Here is a 22966-nt window from a genome sequence, read left to right on the forward strand (position 1 = left end):
TTCACCAGGTGCTGCATGCATACAAATGACACCTGCTGTAATTCCCTTTTCTATGCAACTGTTAAAGATATAGATTTGCACCCCTGAGCTACAGGTTCTGGTGAACATGAGCCAGGACCCTTTTACAGCCTGGGCTATGGGAATAATTGCCACTTTTCTTGCTTTACGCAGCAGTGAGTTTATTTGTGATGAGGATTAACAGCTGCTTGCAAACCAAGAGTTAAAACGTTTTCCTATCATACCTGCCCTATTGTTTTCCTGCAGAAATTAAATCTCTTCCATAGATGATTCCCCCCTCCCCATTGTGGAAAAGATACAGCTGCCTATGCCTTTCCCTTTTAAAATCTTCATAATTCTCATTATCTTGCACTACTAAACAAATGAATAGATTTGCTAGCATAACTATTTGTGAAACATGGGTGGGAGGGTGCTGTTGGACTATGTCCTGCTTGTTCATCCCTGGCCGATGGCTGGTTGGCCACTGTGTGAACAGAGTGCTGGACTAGATAGACCCTTGGTCTGATCCAGCATGGCTGTTTTCAAAGTAAATGAGTTTTTAATAATTTAAATGATAATACAAATTGTGGCTTTCTAAAACCAGGGTTTATAAAATACGCAATATCTTTCCCTGAGCCCTATGAAGAGAGACTGAAAGAACTGGGCATGTTTAGCCTGGAGAAGAGAAGATTGAGGGGAGACATGATAGCACTCTTCAAATACTTAAAAGGTTGTCACACAGAGGAGGGCCAGGATCTCTTCTCGATCCTCCCAGAGTGCAGGACACGGAATAACGGGCTCAAGGTAAAGGAAGCCAGATTCCAGCTGGACATCAGGAAAAACTTCCTGACTGTTAGAGCAGTACGACAATGGAATCAGTTACCTAGGGAGGTTGTGGGCTCTCCCACACTAGAGTCATTCAAGAGGCAGCTGGACAACCATCTGTCAGGGATGCTTTAGGGTGGATTCCTGCATTGAGCAGGGGGTTGGACTCGATGGCCTTGTAGCCCCCTTCCAATTCTGCTATTCTATGATTCTATGATTCTATCATGGTATAGAATAGATCAAAATACTGTACTTTTTAATGATTTAATAAATGACTCTAATAAATTACTCTTTAGATTGTTGGTTGTTTTTTATGCTTTTCATGATTTTAATTTTTGTGAACCGCCCAGAGAGCTTCGGCTATTGGGTGGTATAAAAATGTAATAAATAAATAAATAAATAAATAAATCTATTTGTGTAATGTACTGAAAACTACTACAAAAGTCCTTTGAATAAATATATAGCATTCAAAGCCAACATTTACTTGTTCCATTTATATCTCATATCTCATCTTTTTCAATTATAATGGTGTGTGTTTTAATTTGAATTTTATTAATGGTGGGTGGGTGTGTGTGTGTGTGTGTGTGTGTGTGTGTGTGTGAAAATGTACATTATTACTGTTAGCTGCCTTGAGCTCCATTTAGTAGAAAGATGGGATACAAAATTAAATGAACAATAAAATAACATAATATTTAGGTATTTTGCAATGTCTGTCGAAAAAGCTCAGTATATCTTATACTTGAACAACTGGTTTTGGCAAAAGCCTCATTTGGCTGGTTCTGTGTCTTCTGTATCTTTAACCCAGAAACCACAAAATTAATAAAAGTTGGAGTTTAAAATGTAGATTCGGACAAAGTAAATAGAGGGTACGGGAGAATCCAAGTACTGCATATGCTAACCATGGATTGTTGGCTTGCTAGACAGTTTTCAGAACCATATTTATTAATTCAGGTCAAACCTAATAAATTAAAACCATATGTGAATAAGCAGCAGCAGTTCAAATATTTGAAGTAAAGCAGATCTGGATTTTCCATTTCAAACTCATTTTTCACATCGAAAACAGCTTATGAAACTGTGCTATTGATACTTATTACTGAAGAGGGGAGAGATATGTGATCATGGGAAATGTATTATGAATAATAAAACGCTGTTTTAAAATATGTCAGTCAGAAATAGCAGGATTGTAAAATTTGCTCCATATTAATTTACATGCAGCTATTCTATATACAGCAGAGGTGAGGAAAATGTGGCCCTACAGATGTTGTTAGACTGCACCTCCTATCAGCCCCGGCCAGCATAGCTGATGGTGAGGGATGATGGGAGGTCCAACAGCATCTGGAGGGTAGCATTTCACACCCCATGGAAGCTTTGATGAAACTTTCTGATAAATTTTCATCCCTCTGGCCAAGGACCATTTATTATTATTATTATTATTATTATTATTATTATTATTATTATTATTATTATTATTTAGATTTTTATACTACCTCATAGCCGAAGCTCTCTGGGCAGTGTATTTCTTCCTCAACCTGGTGCCCTCTAGATGTTTTGGACTACATGGGGCTGACGGGAGTAGTAGCCCTGCCCTCTTTTTCATAAACACAAAAGAGGGCAGGGCTCCTGCAGCTTTAACTGTTCTAATGAGGAGGTAATTTCACCAGGTGCTGCATGCATACAAATGACACCTGCTGAAATTCCCTTCTTTATACAACTGTTAAAGATACAAGAGCCTTGTCCTCCTTTCCATATGGTTACCCTACCCAAACATTTGGAGAGGGCCAGATTGGGGAAGACTGTTCCACACTATACATTAACTCAGCACACTTTTGATACCAACTTATGGCGCAAACCAGCCCTTCTACACATTGGGTGGGGTAGGGAGGATCGCTGCATAGGAAAGTATAATAACCCCCACCCTTGTCACTATATTGGGGATGCTGCAATGCAGCCATCCATTCATAATAAACTGAAGAACACCTGTGCCTCACCTACAGCCACCTTCTGCTTCTCCTGAGTGGCACTCCTAGATGGAGTTGGTACGGTAGAGGATGAAGGGGTTATGACACATTTCTGCACAGAAGCCTGAGCCCGTGGGCTTGTTTTAATCTCCAGTGTGTGCTGGGACACCATGTCCCTAATCACCTGCCTGGTCGCAGCTTGTCTTGTCATCAGACTATGGGTTATTCAAGGGTTGTTTCTAGTGGAGGCTGGTGGTTCTGATGTCAGTGGGGCTGTGATTCTGCTCTGGGCTTCAGTCAGAAGCAGACAGACCTCTAAAGGAGCTATCCAAGGGTTAAGGTTGCAATCCTAAACACACTTACTAGGGCTTAAGCTCCACTGGACAAAGTGGGTCTTACATGCACTGCCCCAAGCTTTTTTTGCTCTGTGTCAGCTGATGGAACAATGTATCATGGATTAAATCTGTAGGTATTTATTGTGGAGATTTTACAGCAACAATAAGTGGAGAACCAGGAACACATCTATGATTGAACACAGGAACTGAGTGAAGCTAGTACAATCTTCCCCAACCTGTTGCACTCCAGACGTCTTCTGCTACAACTCTCATCACTCCCAGTCACCATGATGAGAACTGTAGTCCACACATCCAGATAGCACCAGGCAGGGGATAGCTGAGCTAATACATTATTTTCTCTTATTGAAGCTTAATGCAAGGCTGTTTCCTGTATCTAAAAAGGTCATGGAGCAATCTTTCAGATTTTTCTTTTCTTTTCTTTTCCCATTTCACGAGTTTAATGTAAGTGCCATTTTGGGATATTGAAGGAAGTGAGATCCAGTAAAAGAAAGCTTCCACACTTTGTTAGAAGGAAAGACCATCTGCAATATTTTCCTTTTCATTCTCTCTGACATTAATTCACAGAAGTAGCATACAAAATTAAACCAATGTGCTCCCAGATCTTAACCTCAATGATTCATCTACCAATTAAAGCAATTAAAGCTTACTACTAAATACCATAATGAATTTTAAAAGATCCATCAGCTTTTGATGTCTCTCAAATGGTAGACCAATTAGAATGCCTAACGCCTTCTTTGAAAGATGTTCAGTTTTAGCCTTTGGTGTTTTAGCAGCCTACTCCCTAATACGCACGTGGCTTCATACGTACACCCTAAATATGTGTAAAGAATTTAAAACGTATTCTACATGCTGCTTAAAAATGGACACCCAAGTACCAGATTGAGGAGGAAGACAGAGACCAGGACTTCAAAGGAATATGGTATGTGTTAGGAATTAAAATGTAAGAATAAATAAATAAGCAGCCTATTTTACAAGCATGAAAATAAAAAGCCAGCCTTAATAGGTTTAGCAGCATACTCTGCGGCCACTGCACAACTGTGTTTTAAAAAGAAGGAAAAGGAAAGCCCCTTTCTGACATTGCCAGGTGGTAAGTTGGTGGGGGTGGGGGGAGGAAAAGACTGGTGAGCAACCAGAGCAGCTGGGCAGGGGGAGAAAGCCGAGGTGACAGAACCACATGGCAAAGTGGAGCTGGAGGGCATCTTGCCAAGTTCCCCTTCAGACCTAGCAACAGCAGCACTGTTGCAGAAGTTTGTATCTACTTACACTTTAAGCCTTCCCTATTGATGTTTAAGATGGAAAACGTGAGCAGTTAAGTCAGACACAATCATTGTGAATTATCCCTTAGCTCTAACAAAGATTCTTTTGCCTCAGTTTGCCAGAGTTCAACAAAGAACTATTGCCGATTAGGCAGCAACTACCAGGAACAGAAGTAGCGCAGCTAGTTTAGTATTTTTTTGTGGATCTTTGGTAATAACATGCCTCCCCACAACATGGCTGTGGCCACATTATATGGACACAGTCTGAATCCCTCAAGATGTTTTGGCTTACAACTGCCTTCAGTCTCAGCCTGCCTGAGACTCACCCTGGGTCATTCCTGTAGTGCTAAGCTATGGTTTAGCATTATGTACAGAAACAGCCTTTGTGTGTGATTATTGAAAGTGTATTTTATTAATTAAAATTAAGTCTACTTCTTTTACATACCTTTACTATTTGTTTCCATGATGACATCTTGATTGGCAGTCTGTAATTTAGTTCATAGTATGAACTACATCTAGAATAGATGCCAAGAAAGAGGTAACTTAAAATTGGTCTGAGAGGCCATGTACAGTTGGATATTTGGCTCCACCTGAACGTAATTGCGGCATTCCTAAAGGAGGTAGGAGCAGGCTGCCACATGCAGCTAAAGAGCCCAAGCAACAACAAGAAAGATATAAAAACGGACAAAAGAAAGGGCGGTGGAAGGAAGAGACGATAAGGAGTCTTGTGTGTGAAGTCGAACAACAGACAGGCAAGTCTTGTTTCGGGAAACTAATTGAGACAGGGACTATCTTTGGGAAAACATCAACTGCTATGATGAATGAGATATCTCTTGTTTAATGCCTAGCTGGAGATATATATTAGCTTTCTCAAATGAGAGACTAAACCATCTCTGAGAGGCATTATCTTTAACTAGAGATGAGAATGATGATGATATACTGGTTACCACATTAAAAAAGTCTCAAAGCAGTTTATAAGAAAATGTGAATACATTGTGATATACATTAAAAGACAATTAAAATACATAATTGCTAGAACATTGATAAAAACATTTAAACTTATACAACACCATAATTAACAAACAGACTGGGCTGCACACACCGTTAGAGAAGGCCTGCGTGACGAGATGTGTCTTTAACTACGATCTAAGGCATGCTACAGTTGCTGCTTCCCAAGGTGGGTGCCACCATGGAGAAGGCCTACTTCTGGGTTGCTGGTACAACCAGCAAGGCCTTCTGCAATCTTAAAGATTGCAGTCATCCATATTGGGGAAGGTAATCTGCCAGGTATACTGGTCCTGAGCTTTATATGGTAACAGCATATATACTTGTCTTGGTAGCTAATGGGTAGACGGTGCAATTGCCTCAACACCAGTGTAATATGTGCATGGCCAGGGCCCCCCTCAGTATCCTGGCTGCTGCATTCTACACCAGCTTCTGGATAAAGCACATGGGTAGTCCCACAATAAAGCACATTAAAATAATGTAAACGTGAGGTTACCAATGCAGTGTCCAGGAAACGGTATACCTGACATATTAACCAGTGTTGTCAATAAGACACTTCTCTGAAGTGTCTATTGACAATTCGACCTCTAATGACAAATCCAGGAGCAGCCCCAAGCAAGTGTTCTTTCTGAGAGTGCAACCTCAACTAGAACAGGCAAATGTCTCCATTTCCATACCTGGAAACTATCCACCTACATAATCCCTATCTTGTAAGGATTCAGCTGTTTGTTGGCCCTCATCCAAACCATCACTGCATCCTGATATTGGGTCAGAATGTGCACAGCCTCTCCTGATCCAAATGTTAGAGAAACAGAGCTGGGTTTCATCAGTATGCTCGTGACAACTTGACCAAATATCCTCATGACCGTCCCCCAGCAGGCTTTAGGACAACAGTGACCAAAATCAGAATGGTAAGTTTAGAGTGTGTGTGTTATATGCTTTACTGTTACATCCCAATCCTACATTTGGATAAATTATGCCAATTTGTATTTGCTAATTTTTGCAATGTATTCAGCTTCTGGCAGAAGCCCTATCGAGGAATGGATTATCTGCTCAGTCACTCTGTCCCCAAGACTGACACATCACAAGGCCCTATCCCTGCAGCTTAAGAACATAGGAAGTGCCATGCTGGATCAGACCAAAGGTCCATCTAGTGAATTGCATAATTTAACTTCCAAGTTTTCTTTCTCCCAAAGCAAATTCCTAATGATGCTGAATTCTATGCCACAAATGTCTGTGCTTCCATGGTGAAATAGTAGAACTGTGGAATGCACATTACTCTGGCAATCACTTTATTTCTTTATTGTATTTATATACCGCACCATAGCCAAAGCTCTCTGGGCAGTTCACAAGTAGATAAAGCAACATCCAACTTCTTGGCTAATGAATAAAACCAACTTGAAATTCAGCACATGACCCCATGATTTTAAGAAAGATACTTGCTGTCATTTTTGGAGAGATGAATTACTTTATTCACAAATTGATATCCATTTTAAAGAGCAGTGTTTGGAACACGCCTTCCCCTCATAATTGTCTATTCAGTACCATAATGACATTAACAAAAAGATTCTTTGAAGCCCCGATAAAGATCTTGTCACCAAGATACTCATTCTGTTGCTGAGAGCCCTGTAGTCATCCTTCATTTTAGCTTCTAATGGAAATTTAATTTCCATATCCATTTAATGTGTGGCCTTTCCCTAAAGACTATTCATAAAAGTATCTTTCTGAGTCCTGAGGGAAGTTCTCTTAAAGCAATTCATTTCTAATATGTACTTCTCTACTGTTCAGTTTGCACTTCATTGAATAGCAGGCCAGGCACCTTTCCAGAGCTTCGGGGGGGGGGGGGGGAGTTAAGACTACATAAGAGTTAGAAATTCTAAGTAGCTGCCATGGGAGAGAAATAAATCATTCTATTTAGGATGCAACAGCTCAGAGGTTTCCACATGTGAAGTATGCTAATACGTTGCTTCTTCTTTAGTGAGCAAGCTTTTCTTCTTTATGTGGTTTTTAATCTACAACACTTGATAGATTTTTTTTGTTAGAGGTTGATGAATTCTAGGATTCAGAGCAACACATGTACTGCCAAACCTATCAGCTATTCGAAATGCCCTTAACTGCCAGGGAAAACCAACTTAGAAATAAAAGGAACATGACTTATTTATTTGGTCTGGGTCATTTTTCAAATGTGTACATTGTTCAATATTATAGTACCTCAGGGCAGCAAAAATAGATACAGCATCTGGTTGCCAGAAATTTTAAAATTTGGCCTGGTGATTGCAATAGCTATTGCCTCAGGATGGTACTAGGATGGGGAAATCCCCTTTGGTACAGAGCTCTGAACTAGTGTATACTGTCTCAGCATGAGGAGTTTGGGGACACTCTGGTGATACGGTTGATAGTGGCCCAGTCTAATAACCTTCTTTATATGGTGTCCTGTATGTAGACACCTTTGTTGTGTGCACTGGGCTCCAAGGAGCATTTAAATTGAAGGCTTATGTAGTTAGTAACACAAGAATGTCACCAGTTGCTGTAGGCGAAACAGAAAAAACAGCAAAACAGTCCCACTCCAAAATATAATCCTGCACAAATCCAAAATTGATTTTTAAATGTTCTTTCTAGACAGTATTTTGATAATAACAATTAATAAGGCTAATGATATTATCCAATGATATTTATTTTATTTTTTAAATGGTGGGTGGAACACCTTCTATGCTTGAAACTCTCAGATGAGCATTTTAAGTTTATGAATAGAGCTTCGGCTATTGGGTGGTATAAAAATGTAATAAATAAATAATAAATAAAAATATGACCTTATATGACCAGTGATGAGGTGGAAATTTTTCCAATGCTTTCCTTTTATGTGGAAATTTTTCCATTTCATAAGTTTATTAGTAAAAATAAACTTATACTATGGGGCGGTATACACAGAGGAAGACCAGGATCTCTTCTTGGTCATCCCAGAGTGCGGAATAATGGGCTCAAGTTATAGGAAACCAGATTCTGGATGGACATCAGGAAAAACTTACTGTTTGATCAGTATGACAATGGAACCAATCACCTAAGGTTGTGGGCTGTCCCACACTAGAGGCCTTCAAGATGCAGCTGGACAGCCATCTTTCAGGCATGCTTTAAGGTGGATTCCTGCACTGAGCAGGGGGTTGGATTTGATGGCCTTATAGGCCCCTTCCAACTCTACTATTCTATGATTTTATGATTCTAATTATGCCACTCCATTTTACTGCTCCTAGATTTTTTTTACTGTACTTGGAAGTATTTTTAACGTATTTTAATGTGGTGTTTTTAATACTGAATTTTAATATTGTGAGCCGCTGAGTTTACTATATTCAGCAGCATATAAATGGCACAAATAAATAAATGAAGTGAAACTGAAGGTCTTCATCAACTGCAGTGGAAGAGAGTTGAATTCTGTTGAAATAGATGAGTGGTAGTCAGCATATCACAAACAGTTCTTTGGGTTTCTAAAATTAACTAGTATGTCAACATTCTTGGTTCCCCCCCCCCTTAAATGTAAACAATATAAGGAAAGTACATGGTATTAAGTAGCATCCAATGCTGCCATTCTGTTTGCATTATTTCCCCAGAAAATCCATTGCGCCAGCAGAGGTTGCTTATGGTAGGATTGAGTCAATGGTGTAAGGCAAGCAGCAGTGACGGACACTGCCCAATGTCTTTACATTTTTACAAATGGTCCAATTAAATATTCAGGGGGTAAACAGACATATAGCTTCTCATATATTAAATGTAAGAATACAATAATTTACAAAAACCAAACAAATTGTTTTGCAATTATCAAGCATTTATGAAACTAAACATATTGTTAACAATAATCAAACACGAATGGTTTACAGAAATAGTGATAACTGAATACGAATGGTTTACAATAACAGTGATAACTGAATTAACTGTGATTTTAGATTGTAAGCCTCTAGGCAGGGTATCACTGTTTTATTTGTATATTTTGTACAGCACCAAGTACATTGTTGGTGCTATATTAATTTAATAATAATAATAATAATAATAATAATAATAATAATAATAATAATAATAATAATAATAATAGGCCTCCGGCTTCTTTCGCAACTGCTTTGTCAGAATTAGAATATCACGAACAACTTGACACTGTTCATAGGTAGGGAAAAAGGGTCGAGAACTCACCGCTCCTGAAGATTTGCATTTTCTGGCTGGGATTTAAGTCAATCCTTTTTTGGAGGACTAAAAAGTCTTTTTGAAAACTGAAGAACAAATTCAACAAATCCTCCTCTTTCTCCACCCATAAACAGTGTCTAGTTGTTCATGATATTCTGACTCTGACAAAGCAGTTGCGAAACAGGTGAAAGAAGCCGGAAGACTATAATTCAGTTATCACTATTTTTGTAAACCATTAGTGTTTGGTTATTGTTAACAATTTGTTTAGTTTTGTAAACTCTTGATTATTGCAAAACAATTTGTTTGGTTTTTGTAAATTATCACTGTATTCTTATGTTTAATATGATTAAGTTATATAAAATGTTTGTTCACCTATGATAAGTTATATCAAATCTCTGTTTACCACCCCAGTTCTTTTGATATCATTTAATATTTTATTATTTATTTATTTATTTCATTTTTATACCGCCCAATAGCCGAAGCTCTCTGGGCGGTTCACAAAAATTAAAACCATGAAGAGCATAAAAAGCAGTTGTGTGCTGGTTAGCATTATTCTATTTTGTCAATTCCAACTGCTGCCTTCTGTATTGTTGTATTCCAAATAAATATTCTACATGATATAACATTTAAATCACATCATGTGTCTTTTTATTCCCCCCTCCCTCAAATATTCCAGATCAAATACTTGTGGTATGTTGAGACAAAAAGTTAACCTGCAGTACCTTTTTTTTTTTAGCTTTGCTGTTTACTAAATACAAATAAAATAAATATGCTAAATTACATCTCTCTTGGGCAGGATTGTGCAACTTGTAGCCATCTAGATATGTTGTGCTATGGCTCCCATAGGCTCTAGCTGGCATAGCCAAAGGTGAGGGATGACGGGAGTTGTAGGCCAAACATCTAGACAGCCACAATTTGCCGACCCCTGCTCTAGGGTATCAGAACATTTTCCAATGCAAACTGAAAATTTCCCTATGCGAAGGACCCTAATTAGCATTGAAAATTTTTCCAAATCAATATTTTCCAACAAAATCCTCATCACTGTACAGGACAAGTTTCTGCGATATACTGTGATGTCTAAAGTTTATGAAAAGCTCCAAACTGGTTTAAAGTGATGTACCTTACAATTATATTTGTTAACAGTGTAATTCTATACATGTCCATTTAGAAGTAAGCCCCAATGGGACTTACTCCCATGTAAGTGCGTATAGGATTGCAGCCCAATAAATTTTACAGCTAATGCAGACATCAATGCAATATACACAAGTGTTTTTCAGCACAGAGAAGTTCAGATTTTTACCTCTTACCATGTTCACTATCCCACTCTTTCATGGGGTTCCACGTGTTCTTCCAATATGATCACTAACTAGATCCACACCTGCCCAGCGTTCAGGTCATTCAGCAGACATCAGCTCTTGTTGATATTGCTTTGATTTATTATTAGATACTGGGTATTTTATCATAATAAATGTCTTAATTTAGGACAGGGAATTTACTTTTATTTGCAGTTTAAATAGAAAATCCACACTGCGAATTTGTGAAGAGAGCAGAGATTCATATTTAAATCTGAACAAAATATATTTAACTTTTTTTAAAAACCCCCACACATATTCATCATGAAACATGCTTTATACAAGAAACTGGAGATTCAACATCTTGATTTTTTACAGAACAAAAGGTACTTTATAACAAAGCAGTCTTCATGTAATTTAAAATGCAAAGGCTTTGGTTGAAAAGAGTCTGTAAATGAATCCAGATTTCCTCAAGTTGGGGTGACAGCCTGGATACTTCTGCCAGCAAAGATGGCTCTGAGGAAAGGGTTTTAAAGTGCAACTAAAATGGAAACATAAAATATTTATTATTTAAATACAGGGATCAAAATTTTCTTTTTAAAAACAACTGACTCCTTGACCAATGTGTTAAAATCACTATGTCACTATTATATTTGCATTAGCTAATACAAGTTGACAGATACCCTCCTTATCATGATGCCAACATTCCATAAATTAAACAAAAATACAAGCGCATCCACCTTTTCAGAGAGCAGTAACCCACATCATTGCTAAAAGCTATGAAAATCACAGAGTTCTTGTTCAGGCAACTGAAGCACTTAACAAAATGGTAACATAAAACACACTGGGGGAAAATTGCTATAGCAGAAAGGAATGGATGCTATTTCCACCTTCCTTTCCAAGCAGCTCCCTTCACCCCAGTGGGTGAAGAAAACACTGTTTCATCCTCAGTAAACTGGGCTTCACAATATATTATTGGTAATTTTACAAAAACACACATTTACCTTCAGAAACAATGCGAGGTATGCTTGAGCCAGTTCAAAGTCACACTTTGTATTCAGCATTGCCTCAATCATTCTTAGGAAGCTCCTCATGACCTCAATGGTGCCACCACCATCAGGTGACAAGCCTCTCAGTTCTGTCTCAATATTAGATGGCCCCATGTCCTTCAGAATACTAAGTGGAGACGTATCTGTCAGATGAGAATATGGTTACAGAATATGGTTGCGGTTCTATAAAATATTCTGGAGATATTAGTTATCAGAGTGTTTTAAATAGTTACCCTTACCCCTACAGCATTTAGTTTTAATCTGAGGCATCTGTTCACAATTCAAAGAACTCATTCCACGCAAATAAGAGAACGACACATGCCATGAGAACTTGACATTTTCTGTGCAACCCCCCCCCCCCTACTTTACCGAGGACAGCCATTCTAAACCTTCCCTCATTGGTAGCAGGAGGTAGTGAAGAGAACACTTCAATAAAGTTCTGGCTGTACATGCGGTTCCCTTACTTCTATGTAAATTACATTTTTGGATCACCGCTTTTGGGCTTACTATCAACAGACACAGGCCTTAGCTAGACCTAAGGATTATCCCAGGCAAATGGAGGGGTTGTCCCTGCCTGCTCCCGGGATCCTGTGTGTGTCATTTGGATGCACAGGGATGATCCCGGGACAATCCCAGGATATAGGCCTGGTCTAGCCATGGTCACAGTCTTTCTCGGCATATGTGCCAATGAATCCCCATAAAGCTAAAAAGCCATTTTCTTCTCCCTGCAGTTGGCACATACACAGGCCATGGACCAGGTCCTTACAGGGAATGGGAGGTCTATTCACACCTCCCACATTCCCTTCCAGCCCTCCCCACACACTCAGTCAAATTATTCAGCCATGAATTTCTTTTAATACTGACTTTATGCTGCTGAGATGGTTCATGCATGGTTTTTATGTTGCACTTTACAGAGAGTTACGTAATAAAGCTATATTTATTACTATTTTTAAGATGTATTTTCTTATTAACCTCCTCAGAAAGCTTGTCTGAAAGCTAGGCTTGTACAATTTGAGAATATGTAAGCATAGTTGTATAATGATTTGGGGAGGGAGGGAGAGAGGGAGGGAGAGAGAGAGAGAGAAGGAAAACTAAAGTCTGCCCATTCCTGACCAATAGCCATCTGCAGCCTATTCATTACACTGCAGGTATCCATGGAGTCAACCTGGGAGAACTCCGTACAGAGGTCATTAGAGCCATCTAGCCTTGCAGAAATTACAAACTGTGCTTTTCAAGATTATGAATCTGGGCTGTTTTTTTTTAAAAAAAATCTTGGCTTTTGCAACCACACCTGCCAAACTGCATTTAATACTTGGCATTGTTTCAGGCGCAGCTGATTTGGTTCTAGGAAGCTGCAAATGAGCAGTGTTGAACCCGTGCTTCTGTCCCCCTCTCCCAGTGGACTGCAGCCACTGAAGTCTTTTCAGACACTTCAAACCAGCCAGTTCAGTTGGAGTTATTCTTCTTTTGCATTGTTTTAGCCTCATAATTCAAACCGCTAAGCTGGTTTTATTTTCCAAAACATTCACCTCAAGACACTGAATGTAATCTAGAATGTAATGATTAAGCATGCGACTACAAAGGAAGCTATTCTTCATCCGTTCCCAGTGTTGTTTACCTGCCAGCTTATATGGTGAACCTCATTAAGGTACATTGTAGTCTACAATAAGAATGACGAGATGAATAGTGTTGGGCATTCATTCATTCATTCCGAATACCAGAGTAAGTCTTTTATCTCCACTTGTTGCACGTATATATGGTTGCTTCTAATGGCGTTGTTCACCATCAGAATGGATACCTTTGTAACTGATTCCCACTGGGGAGGAATTGGGGCACCAGCAGGTAATGGCAGAAGGGAGGAGGAAAAAAGGAGGAAAAGGAAGTCCTGTTGCTTGAGCTGCAATCCATTCGTGTGATATCAGATGGAGTTTATTTTTTTTATTATTTATTTACCGCCCCAAAGCAGAAGCTCTTGGGGCCGTTTACAAAAATCCATAAACCGCCTTCTCCCCATTACCTAGGAGCAGGGTTGCAGCGCTGATGCAACCCCTGGTCTCTGTGCATTGATGAAGGGAGAGCTGGCTGTACTTGTGAAGGCTCCTCTGCAGAACTGAGAGCCCAATAACGTGGAAGAGCTTCCACAGCTGACTCACCTTCTGATATTTGCTCAATTTGTGGAGTAAATATCAGAATTTGCTGATCTGGGGCAGAGTCAGCCACCCAGTGCAGCTCCCCTTTAATAGCATAAAGGGGGCTACAATTAATGGCAGGGCAGGACATAGAGCCCACAAAGAAATCTCTACCAAGCACTTACGCATACTATCATAGACCCAGCTCCTAAAAATCTCCTTGAAAATGTTTGAGGGAAGTATGAACTTATTCAATCAGTTTAATAAGTATTCCTCACTTTCGAGATGGTGTGTGGCACTGCAACTTCACAATGGATAATGCATCAAAGAAAGCTTAACAGAAGCTTAAGCAAGAATTCTCTTTAATGGTTTTAGTTTAAGCCTTTTGAGATTAGTCAAATTATAAGTGATTACTGATGTAAACAAAACGTCTAAAAGTAACTGTTATAGAGAGACTACTAGATTTCCATAAGGCAGCAACTTAAATATCAGAAGCCTACATGTTTAAGGCACCTATTTTAAAGACAAACTGAGCAATGGAGAGAAATGCAAATTTATGTAGTTTTTTTTATCCCTTGATAGTAATTGGAAGGCATTATCAGTACAATTCCAAGTGAAATCAAAGACCAAGATGGAAGAAGATGGATGAAATTTAGTTTAAAATGTAAGCCCTGAGGGACTAACAATAAGCACTGTTGCTATATGTGCAACTCATCAAATGCAATCATTATTAGCCAATTATTTGGTCAATGCTTTTCTCTCTGGTAGTCAGAATAACCCCAATTCTTTTCTGACACTCTCAACTATTTGTAATCCAATTAGCGCATGCTGTGCTCAAATCTCTCTGCTTTTTCTCTCTTCTAAAGAGCACAAAACACAAACAAATTACCATATGGCTCTATATGTAACATTTTGTTTTCCTAATCCTAACAAAGAATAGTTATTTATAAAGTTACTTTTTATTTACTTTGAAGTGGGGACTAAATCTAATAAAAAGCACTTCTTCTATATTGTTTTTACTAAGTTATTGATTGTGAGATGCTTTGATGATGCTTATTTTAACCAAGGCTAGATAAAAATGCTAGAAATAAATATATCTAGATCTGCATCTGGAAATAGTATGCTCAATTTTGGTCATCCATTTCCAAGGCTGAATCCATTCTAAATGTTTTTTTCCCATTCACTAACAGATAACTCTGAGCTCTTTGGAGAACATAGGAATATGCCTTATACAGAGTCAAACTGATTTGAAATAGGTTTGATGTGCATGTACACTAAAAAAATCTTCAATTTTAACATCCATAGGAAAAGAACTTTAGAAAGTGGTAGAACAGACTCAAACTGTAAAGGGCTAGAAAGCTCCCCTCACCCCCAGAAAAATGGGGCAAAGCGATGAAATCAGAAAATAGGAGGAGGTGATTTCCTGTTTCCCCCATGTATTTTTAATTTCCTCCATTTAGCTCTGTCCCCCTCCCCACATTTTTTCTAAGTATTCACATCTCTATACAGTGTATAACTTGTGCCTATCACATTATCCTAGGAGCTTTCTCTTTCTATCTAGGTGGCTTGGTCAGCCATTTCAGTTCCTCTGATATAGAGCACTTTATTTTCCTTAGTTCTCCCCTACTGTATGCTCACACTTAAAATGTGAAATAGCACGGACTAATCTTTTGGCAGATGAGGAGACCTGGCATAATCAATCCATCCTGATCAATGCCCGGATGATCTGCATACAATGGATTAAGATTTCATGCATTGCAAGGATTTTACTAGAAATTAAATTAACCAGTGATCTGACAAGTTTACCTTCATTTTAGCCTTAATTTTACAATCAAGAAATTAAAATGTGTTTAAGAATATCTATGAAAAAATGAAAGGAATTATGAAATTTCCTGAATGACTGCTTCAAAAAGTCCAATTATTGTGGAAATGGCTCAGAGGCTGCTAGGTATGTATTGCTGTGAAACAAATCCCTCTTTCATCATAATGGAAGTGCAATGGCTACCTCTTCCATGGCACTGATATTTCATGGGAATGTACCAGGAAACCCTGGGAAAAATAAGAACACACGTAGACAGAAGGCACAACAAAAGCAAAACCATATTGTACCAAAGGCTGGAATCTATTTAGACAAGGATTACAATAATTCATGAGTTTAAAAAAAGGCTCAAAAGTATTGTCTTGTCATCAGGACAGTTCAGATAATAGGCACTGAATGGGCCTCGAGTGTTTCAATATTGTTTTAATGTGTTATAACAAATTCAGCACGTGGTTTGGATTTGTGAATTTAATCTGTTGTATCGAACTGTCATTCCACTGACGGAAACAGTTCTATCAGCAGAAGCTGGGGCAATTCCTTTTCCTCCAGTGTCCTCAAAAGATGCTCCAAAATGCCAGGAAACCTTCCAGAGCAGAATTTCAGGTGGTGCAGAGGACTACAGGAAGTAGGAAGTCCAGTTGCACTAGTGGACATCTGATAGTGCGATGTTGGATTTAATCCATTGTCACCTTGTGGACATGATGTGCTACTCTGCATGGACTGTGTAATACAGAAATGGTATTCTCTAACAGACCAGGATAAGATACCACTCTGCCAGTATCTGAAGACAATTTGTTCCAGCCTTTTAATGTAATATTAAGTCTTTGCGGAGGAAAAGAAAATAATATATTTTCTCTCTCTTTCTTCCCTATTTCTTTATACCAAAGCATCAGACTATACAATAAGAGGTAAATTTGTCATTTCATACTATAACTTACAATTGCTGCTTCTCAGGGCTTCTTCAAGCTGTAAGTGGAATTCAGATTTTTGTGCCAATATGCCAAGATTTACTAGTTTTGACTGGAATAAAAATATAGGTAATCACTTAAAACACATGGAAGAATCCATGCATGAAAAAAATACATTTAGATGGAACAGTTAAGCAACATACTTAGAGATTTTTTGGGGAATCTGGAATGCTAGATTCATTGAATTATATATCTTAAGTTACTAAATCATACAGAAGTTCGGCTAGATTTTACTGTCATAATTACGAGGAATCCCATAGGTTCTTCTCTTTTTGTTTCAGACTGTACACACACAAATGAGAACACATATCCCATAAAATAAATGAAAATATGTGAGTTTTTCCGGAGAAAAACAAAACAAGAATTTCTTGGAGTAATATTCAGAAAGCTACAGACAGAGTACCCGGAGTCAGGAGCCTGTTTGTCAGGCTCTTTTAATATGTAGCAATGTATTTGTGATTAGGATAATGATGACAAGATGATGGCAGCTAAAGAAGATATATAGTTTACTGAGGAAGAGAGGTGACAAGAGAGTAAAGTTTGATGAAGGTGCTCAATAGTTAATAACAGTTTCAAGTATTCTGTAAAAGATACGATAATCTTTTGAGCATTTTAATACCCAGTAACTGTGATGTTAGGCTATATAAAAATACTGTAATTGAGAACCAGTTTATTTCATTTCATCTCTATACCACCGAATAGCCTCTATATGCAGTTCACAAAAATTAGGTAACGCAATCCACCACTGACGAAATGCTTCAGCCCCACAAGGACAAAGGGAGGAAGATTAGATTGGAAATACTGCCAAGAGGCACTCACAAATCCTGACAGAGAACAAAGGAGATCTACATAATGAAGATGTTTTTACCTGTTGACCATCATTTTCATGTTGAACGGAAGCATATCGTGGTACGAGACCAGGAACTGTGGGGATGAAGAATGGTGCAGATTTTGGCACTTTTGGTGGCTCTTTGGGCTTATTCTTTTGCTGTTGACAGGAGATTTTATATCAACAAAGAATTTATATATGCACGTTGTAACTTCAACACAAGACTTATTAACTTTCCAGCTATGAAAGCCTTAAAAACTGATCTAGAATATTAATTGAGGATTAATCATAAACTTCAACAAACTAACTAACAAATAGTTTTGGAGATATTTAACTATCCCAAGCCAAATTCAAATGTATCTTGGGGTAGTAAACCTCCCATATATGGTTACAGATGAACAGCATAATTTTCTGCTTCTCTGAATCAGTGGGACATATATATATATATATATATATATATATCACCATGGGTCATATATCTATATCTATATCTATATCACCATGGGTCATTTTTTAATCCTAATGCTTTCCACTGCCTGGGATAAAAAAGTACCCTAATGGCAAAAATTAATGGAAGTTATTGGGATAGTTTTGTCCCAGGTGCATTCGGTTTCCAGAAAGAAAACTTTGTATGGGCACTTAAATCTGCTTCTCTGGATCAGTTTTGTTGAAAATCTTTATGCCAATACATATATTAAAAAACAAACAAACATAAGATTTGGGGTTGACAAAGTCTACTTGTGTGAATTCTGCAATGAAAAAGGGTACCCAGGCTAGAATTCTACCTCTAGTTAGTGGAAGGATGATTAACATCTTTAACATTTGGAGCAGCAAATATCAGAGCATTTCCCAAGTACTTTTGATTTTTGTGAGCTCTAAAAGCACCCTAGAAGTTATCCCAGACTGCTTTCAACACATTTTGTTAATTTTTACAGTCAGCTATAACATAATCACAGAACAAGGAATAGTTTTGATTAGAAACCTGGCATGGCCACGTTACCTTAATAATATCAAGATTGAGCAGGTTCTTCCATCTAGATTCTGGCAACACAGAAAGAGTCACTAATGCTTCTCCCAGCTGCTCTGGAGAATCGTATTCTATCATCTCATCACTAGATTCTTCCTCTTCCATGACATCTACATCTTTCAATGACAACAGACAAGTATAGGTGACTTTATATAATATCACATATCAACACTGAGATAAACACATAACAAGGGATAATAAGTGCCGAGGGAGTCACCCAAACATTCCAGTAAACTAGGTGTCCCCAATGCTGCCCACGGGGCTCTCTGCTTCCTTCCCCCTTCAAAAATATATATTTTTAATACAAATACTGAAATACATTAGGGCACCAGGTTCTCCTTCCTGTTCCTGCACGTGCCGCAGATCAGCTGTTGGCTGGCAAGCAGAGAAAGAAAAATTTGCTTTCTGGTCCCACCCAATCTTCTACCTATACAGACCTTTCCCTTTTGCTCGCTCTCTCCACTTCCAGGCTCTACCTTGCCGTTTCTCTCCCACATTCCTTTTCCTCATTATTTCTCTTCTTTCTTTGTCTCTAGCCTTCTTGTTTCTCTCCCTTTCTAACCTTTCCTTTTCTCCTCTTTACCTTGCTACTTTCTCCTATCTCTTAGCCTCTAGCATCACTACATCTCTCCCCACCACAGCTCATCTTTGACTAGCCAGGCCCCACGACCAGCCACATCCACTGTGGAAGCCATTTTGTGGTGGCACCCACAACAATTTATCAAATTCCCAAATATGCACATGGATCCAAAAGGTTTGGGGATCCCTGCGATAAACATTTCTTGTTAACTGCACAACCCACTGGAACCAAAATAGTGTTGAATCTGTACAGAGAACAAAAGTACAACCATCCAGATACAGTTGTTCACAACAACATGCACACAGCCAGAGCAGTGTCTGAGGATGAACATTCCAATCCTTAATGCAGCATGAATGGAAACGCATACTTGAAATTCTCCACTTGAGGCTCATAACTGACCTCTGTAATGGGAGTTGGGCCAAAGCTTTCATACCTGCAGAGACTATATACAGTGTCTGGTTGACCCATTCTATCCCTGCCCTCAGTCTTTCCTTCCTGGCAAAGAAGGGTAGAAATAAAGCATGCCAAAGAATGACTCTGAGTGCTCTCACTTCCTGAAATCCTAATTGTTCTCTAGTGCCATCAGAAATGTACAAAAAATAGCAGTCACATAGTACTACACAGATTCTAACTGCTTCTTGAAATAGCAGTGAACTCTAATTAAGGCAGCAAAATGAATCTGGAGGTGCAAAGGGTGTCAGGCACATTGACAAGAAAAGTCTTCCAAACCTCTCCGGTAACTTCAAACTCTTTCAGTGAACAAGGGAATTAAGAATATCAACATTTTAGAATCAAAGGCTTAAAATGAATAGTAACGTTGAACTTTGTTTAAAACTGTTTTACCCCACCTTTCCATATATTTGTTGGGTTCGCACATGAACAAGCCCAAGGCTTATGTTCTTTCTCTTCTCTGGTACAGTCATGAGATAGGAAACGTTTGCTTCTGTTTTCAATTAACTATGGTTTATTATTATGTGCGAAAATGGAACTGTGGTAGTGTTAACTAAATATTAACTGAACAAGTCATGACTATCAACTATGATTTAAAGTTGACTTGTTTGGACAAACCACAGTTAACACTAACCACAGTTTCTCTGGGTTTGAACATAATGTTGAACTGCAGTTAGCATAAAACAGAAGCAAAAGCTTCTGATTTTTCTCTTTCGGACAGTGCTAGAGTAGATGCTGTCATTGTGACCATGGTGGTTTACAACACAATAATTATTACTGATTAAATGTTTGAATAATTTAAGCAATTAAGTTAAACCAGTTACTATTTAAATCAATTATTTAATCAGTTATTTAAAACAAATCTGTTCTATTTAAAAACTATGAGTACAGAATCACCTACAACAAAGATAACATTTTCACGCCTCTTCTGAAATATATGACTCACAGAGCATATTGCTGGGAATTGACTTTAGGGCATGAATTCAGAGTAGTTCCTACATTTGACCTTTTTTGCATAGACATGAAACTGGATTGCTTCCAGTTTCATTACACAAGTTTCTTGTACCTTTGAGGGCACTGAATAGTTTTGCTTTCAGTAAGAAATTATCAAGATATGGGAACCCTGATAGCATATAAGTGTGAGATGTTCTGCATGGACTCTAGGTGTCACTGACATCCAAGATAGCTGCATATTATATGCAAGTATCTTTTCCCTATCTACCATAGAATGTGTTATCTGCAGCTCTCTGTGACAAATAGCGACCTATTTCAAAAATATTTAAAGTACCAACACATATTAAAAATATAATTAAAAGCAGAGCATGAATTCATACATTTGCAGGCCTTCGGACTTGGGGCAGGGGAGCCCCTCAGGTCTGCAGTCATAGCATGCTTGTGGATCCAAAGCTGCACCCGGAATAACAGTGCATACTGCCAACTCCAGCTAGTAAAGATGAAATCTTTTTCATCAGATCAGGATTTTGACGTTATCATGGATACCTTCTTGTCGTTAACACTAGACAATTGCAATGTACTCTTTGAGTGGTTGATGATGACTGCCTGCTGTTACAGTATTCGCAGCTGCTTCTGATGGCGTAGGTCACCAGTATTTCAATGTAAAATGCTGGTTCCTCTCCATTCCCTAGACACAATTCAAGGTGTGGGCTTAAACCATTAAAGGATTTAATAACTTGGAGGATGCATTTTCCCCTCACAATCAGCAAGATTCTTGACTGTGCCATCTGTGTTTCAAGTTGAAAGAATAAGAATACCTACAGAGGTGCTCTCAGTGGCTGCTCTATAATTACCCAAATCCCTTTCCCTAGAGGTTTGCCAAAACCTGTAATCAAGTCCAACTGAAAGAATTGCATGTTCTTTTCCTGTCTCTCCCTCTGTCCACTTCCTTCCCCTTCCCCTGTTATTTCCTCCATGTTGAATTTTAGATTGTAAGTTCCTCAGGGCAGGGGACTGTCCACTTCTACTCTTTAAAGTGCCTTGCATACTGATAAGGATATATTAGTTGTTCTTGTATAGGCTAGCCTTTAACAGCCAAGGCTAAGCAGAGGTGGCATAATCAATTTTTACATACTTGAAATTGGGCACTTAAAACTGGTTTTATTATGTGCCTCACTCAAGTTAATGGGAAAGAAAAATAATAGGTAGATTAGAAACAAATGGCTCATTGAAGAACTCAATGAAATACTAGCTAATAGACATTGACATGGTTTGGACATAATAGTGGCAAATTGTGGGTTAATTAATGTGCCCATTCTGAAACTGGCCTTGTTAACTGTCCCTAAGGCTTCAAATATAGGATTATTAGTAATTGAAGTTGGTTACACACTCCAGGGTTTTCTATTTGAAGGTAACATCGGTGCACAAAGAAGTTAAAAACTTTTATTAAGTCAACCTCTGTGGGTGTAAGAATAAATAGCCTGTCCATTTACACAGAACTCAACCATTAGAATAAATGATTGTTCTTAATTATGTACACATATACTTAGGATGAAACTATTTTAGCCACACAAAAAGTTCAATCAATGAAAATATGGTATATTTTATATCTTTCTTTGGAACCAATAAGGCAAAAAACACACAACAACACTTGATAGAGTTTACTACCTCGAGCAGGACAACTTCCAGGAAGCATTACCACAGACGGCTCATAATCTGCTGGGAGTGGACGCAAAGAGATAAGCGAATACAAGGAACGGTTAGACCTAAAAAATCAAGACAAATGCTATCGTTACTGGGAGGAGGGTAGAGGAGAAAAGAAGAACTCTGCATTTTTGGCAGTTCCATTTGTATAACAGCTAAGAGCAGTGCAGCTAATGAAACTTTTGGAACTAAAATTATTTGTAGTCCTAATGACATTGACTGGGATTAAAAGAACCGCACAACTAGCTCTGTGCTCCAAAAGCGCCTTTGAACCTGCTTCCTAAACAACAGCATTCCTCACTCCCCCTGCCCATGTCACAAGACAAACTTCTTTTGATGCTAAAGAGAATTTCAGAAGCAGTTCTTTACATAACATAGCAGGTTGCTATTCAAAAGAGAATGGGAGGAAACATCCTACTAAGCCCATTTAAAGAAGCCCTTTGAATCCTGGTCCTAAGCAAACTTAAGTGATGTAAATGAAATTAACTTTCAAGCACTTATGTTCAGAATCTAGTTATATTAGGAAGAAAGTCTCAGCATATGCAATTGATCCAGGAGAAAAAAAAAGTTAAGAGAGGAATATTCCAAAGAGCAGAACTTG

General features: G+C 38.4%; 1 protein-coding gene across 1 annotated transcript in view; it reads right to left on the bottom strand.

Annotated features, from left to right (window-relative positions):
* Nucleotides 1-10154: 10154 nt before the first annotated feature.
* The window catches only part of WDR36 (WD repeat domain 36), a 45134-nt gene continuing 32322 nt past the window's right edge, over nt 10155-22966 (bottom strand). The window contains exons 18-23 of the mRNA XM_063129539.1: nt 22330-22427; nt 18651-18793; nt 17690-17809; nt 16792-16873; nt 11861-12048; nt 10155-11397 (exon numbers count right to left, since the gene is read on the bottom strand). Coding sequence (XP_062985609.1) covers nt 11248-11397; nt 11861-12048; nt 16792-16873; nt 17690-17809; nt 18651-18793; nt 22330-22427 — 781 coding nt within the window. The 3' untranslated portion in view covers nt 10155-11247. The remainder of the gene's footprint in view (nt 11398-11860; nt 12049-16791; nt 16874-17689; nt 17810-18650; nt 18794-22329; nt 22428-22966) is intronic.

This window comes from Elgaria multicarinata, chromosome 6 (assembly GCF_023053635.1).
Source record: "Elgaria multicarinata webbii isolate HBS135686 ecotype San Diego chromosome 6, rElgMul1.1.pri, whole genome shotgun sequence".
Lineage (NCBI taxonomy): Eukaryota > Metazoa > Chordata > Lepidosauria > Squamata > Anguidae > Elgaria > Elgaria multicarinata.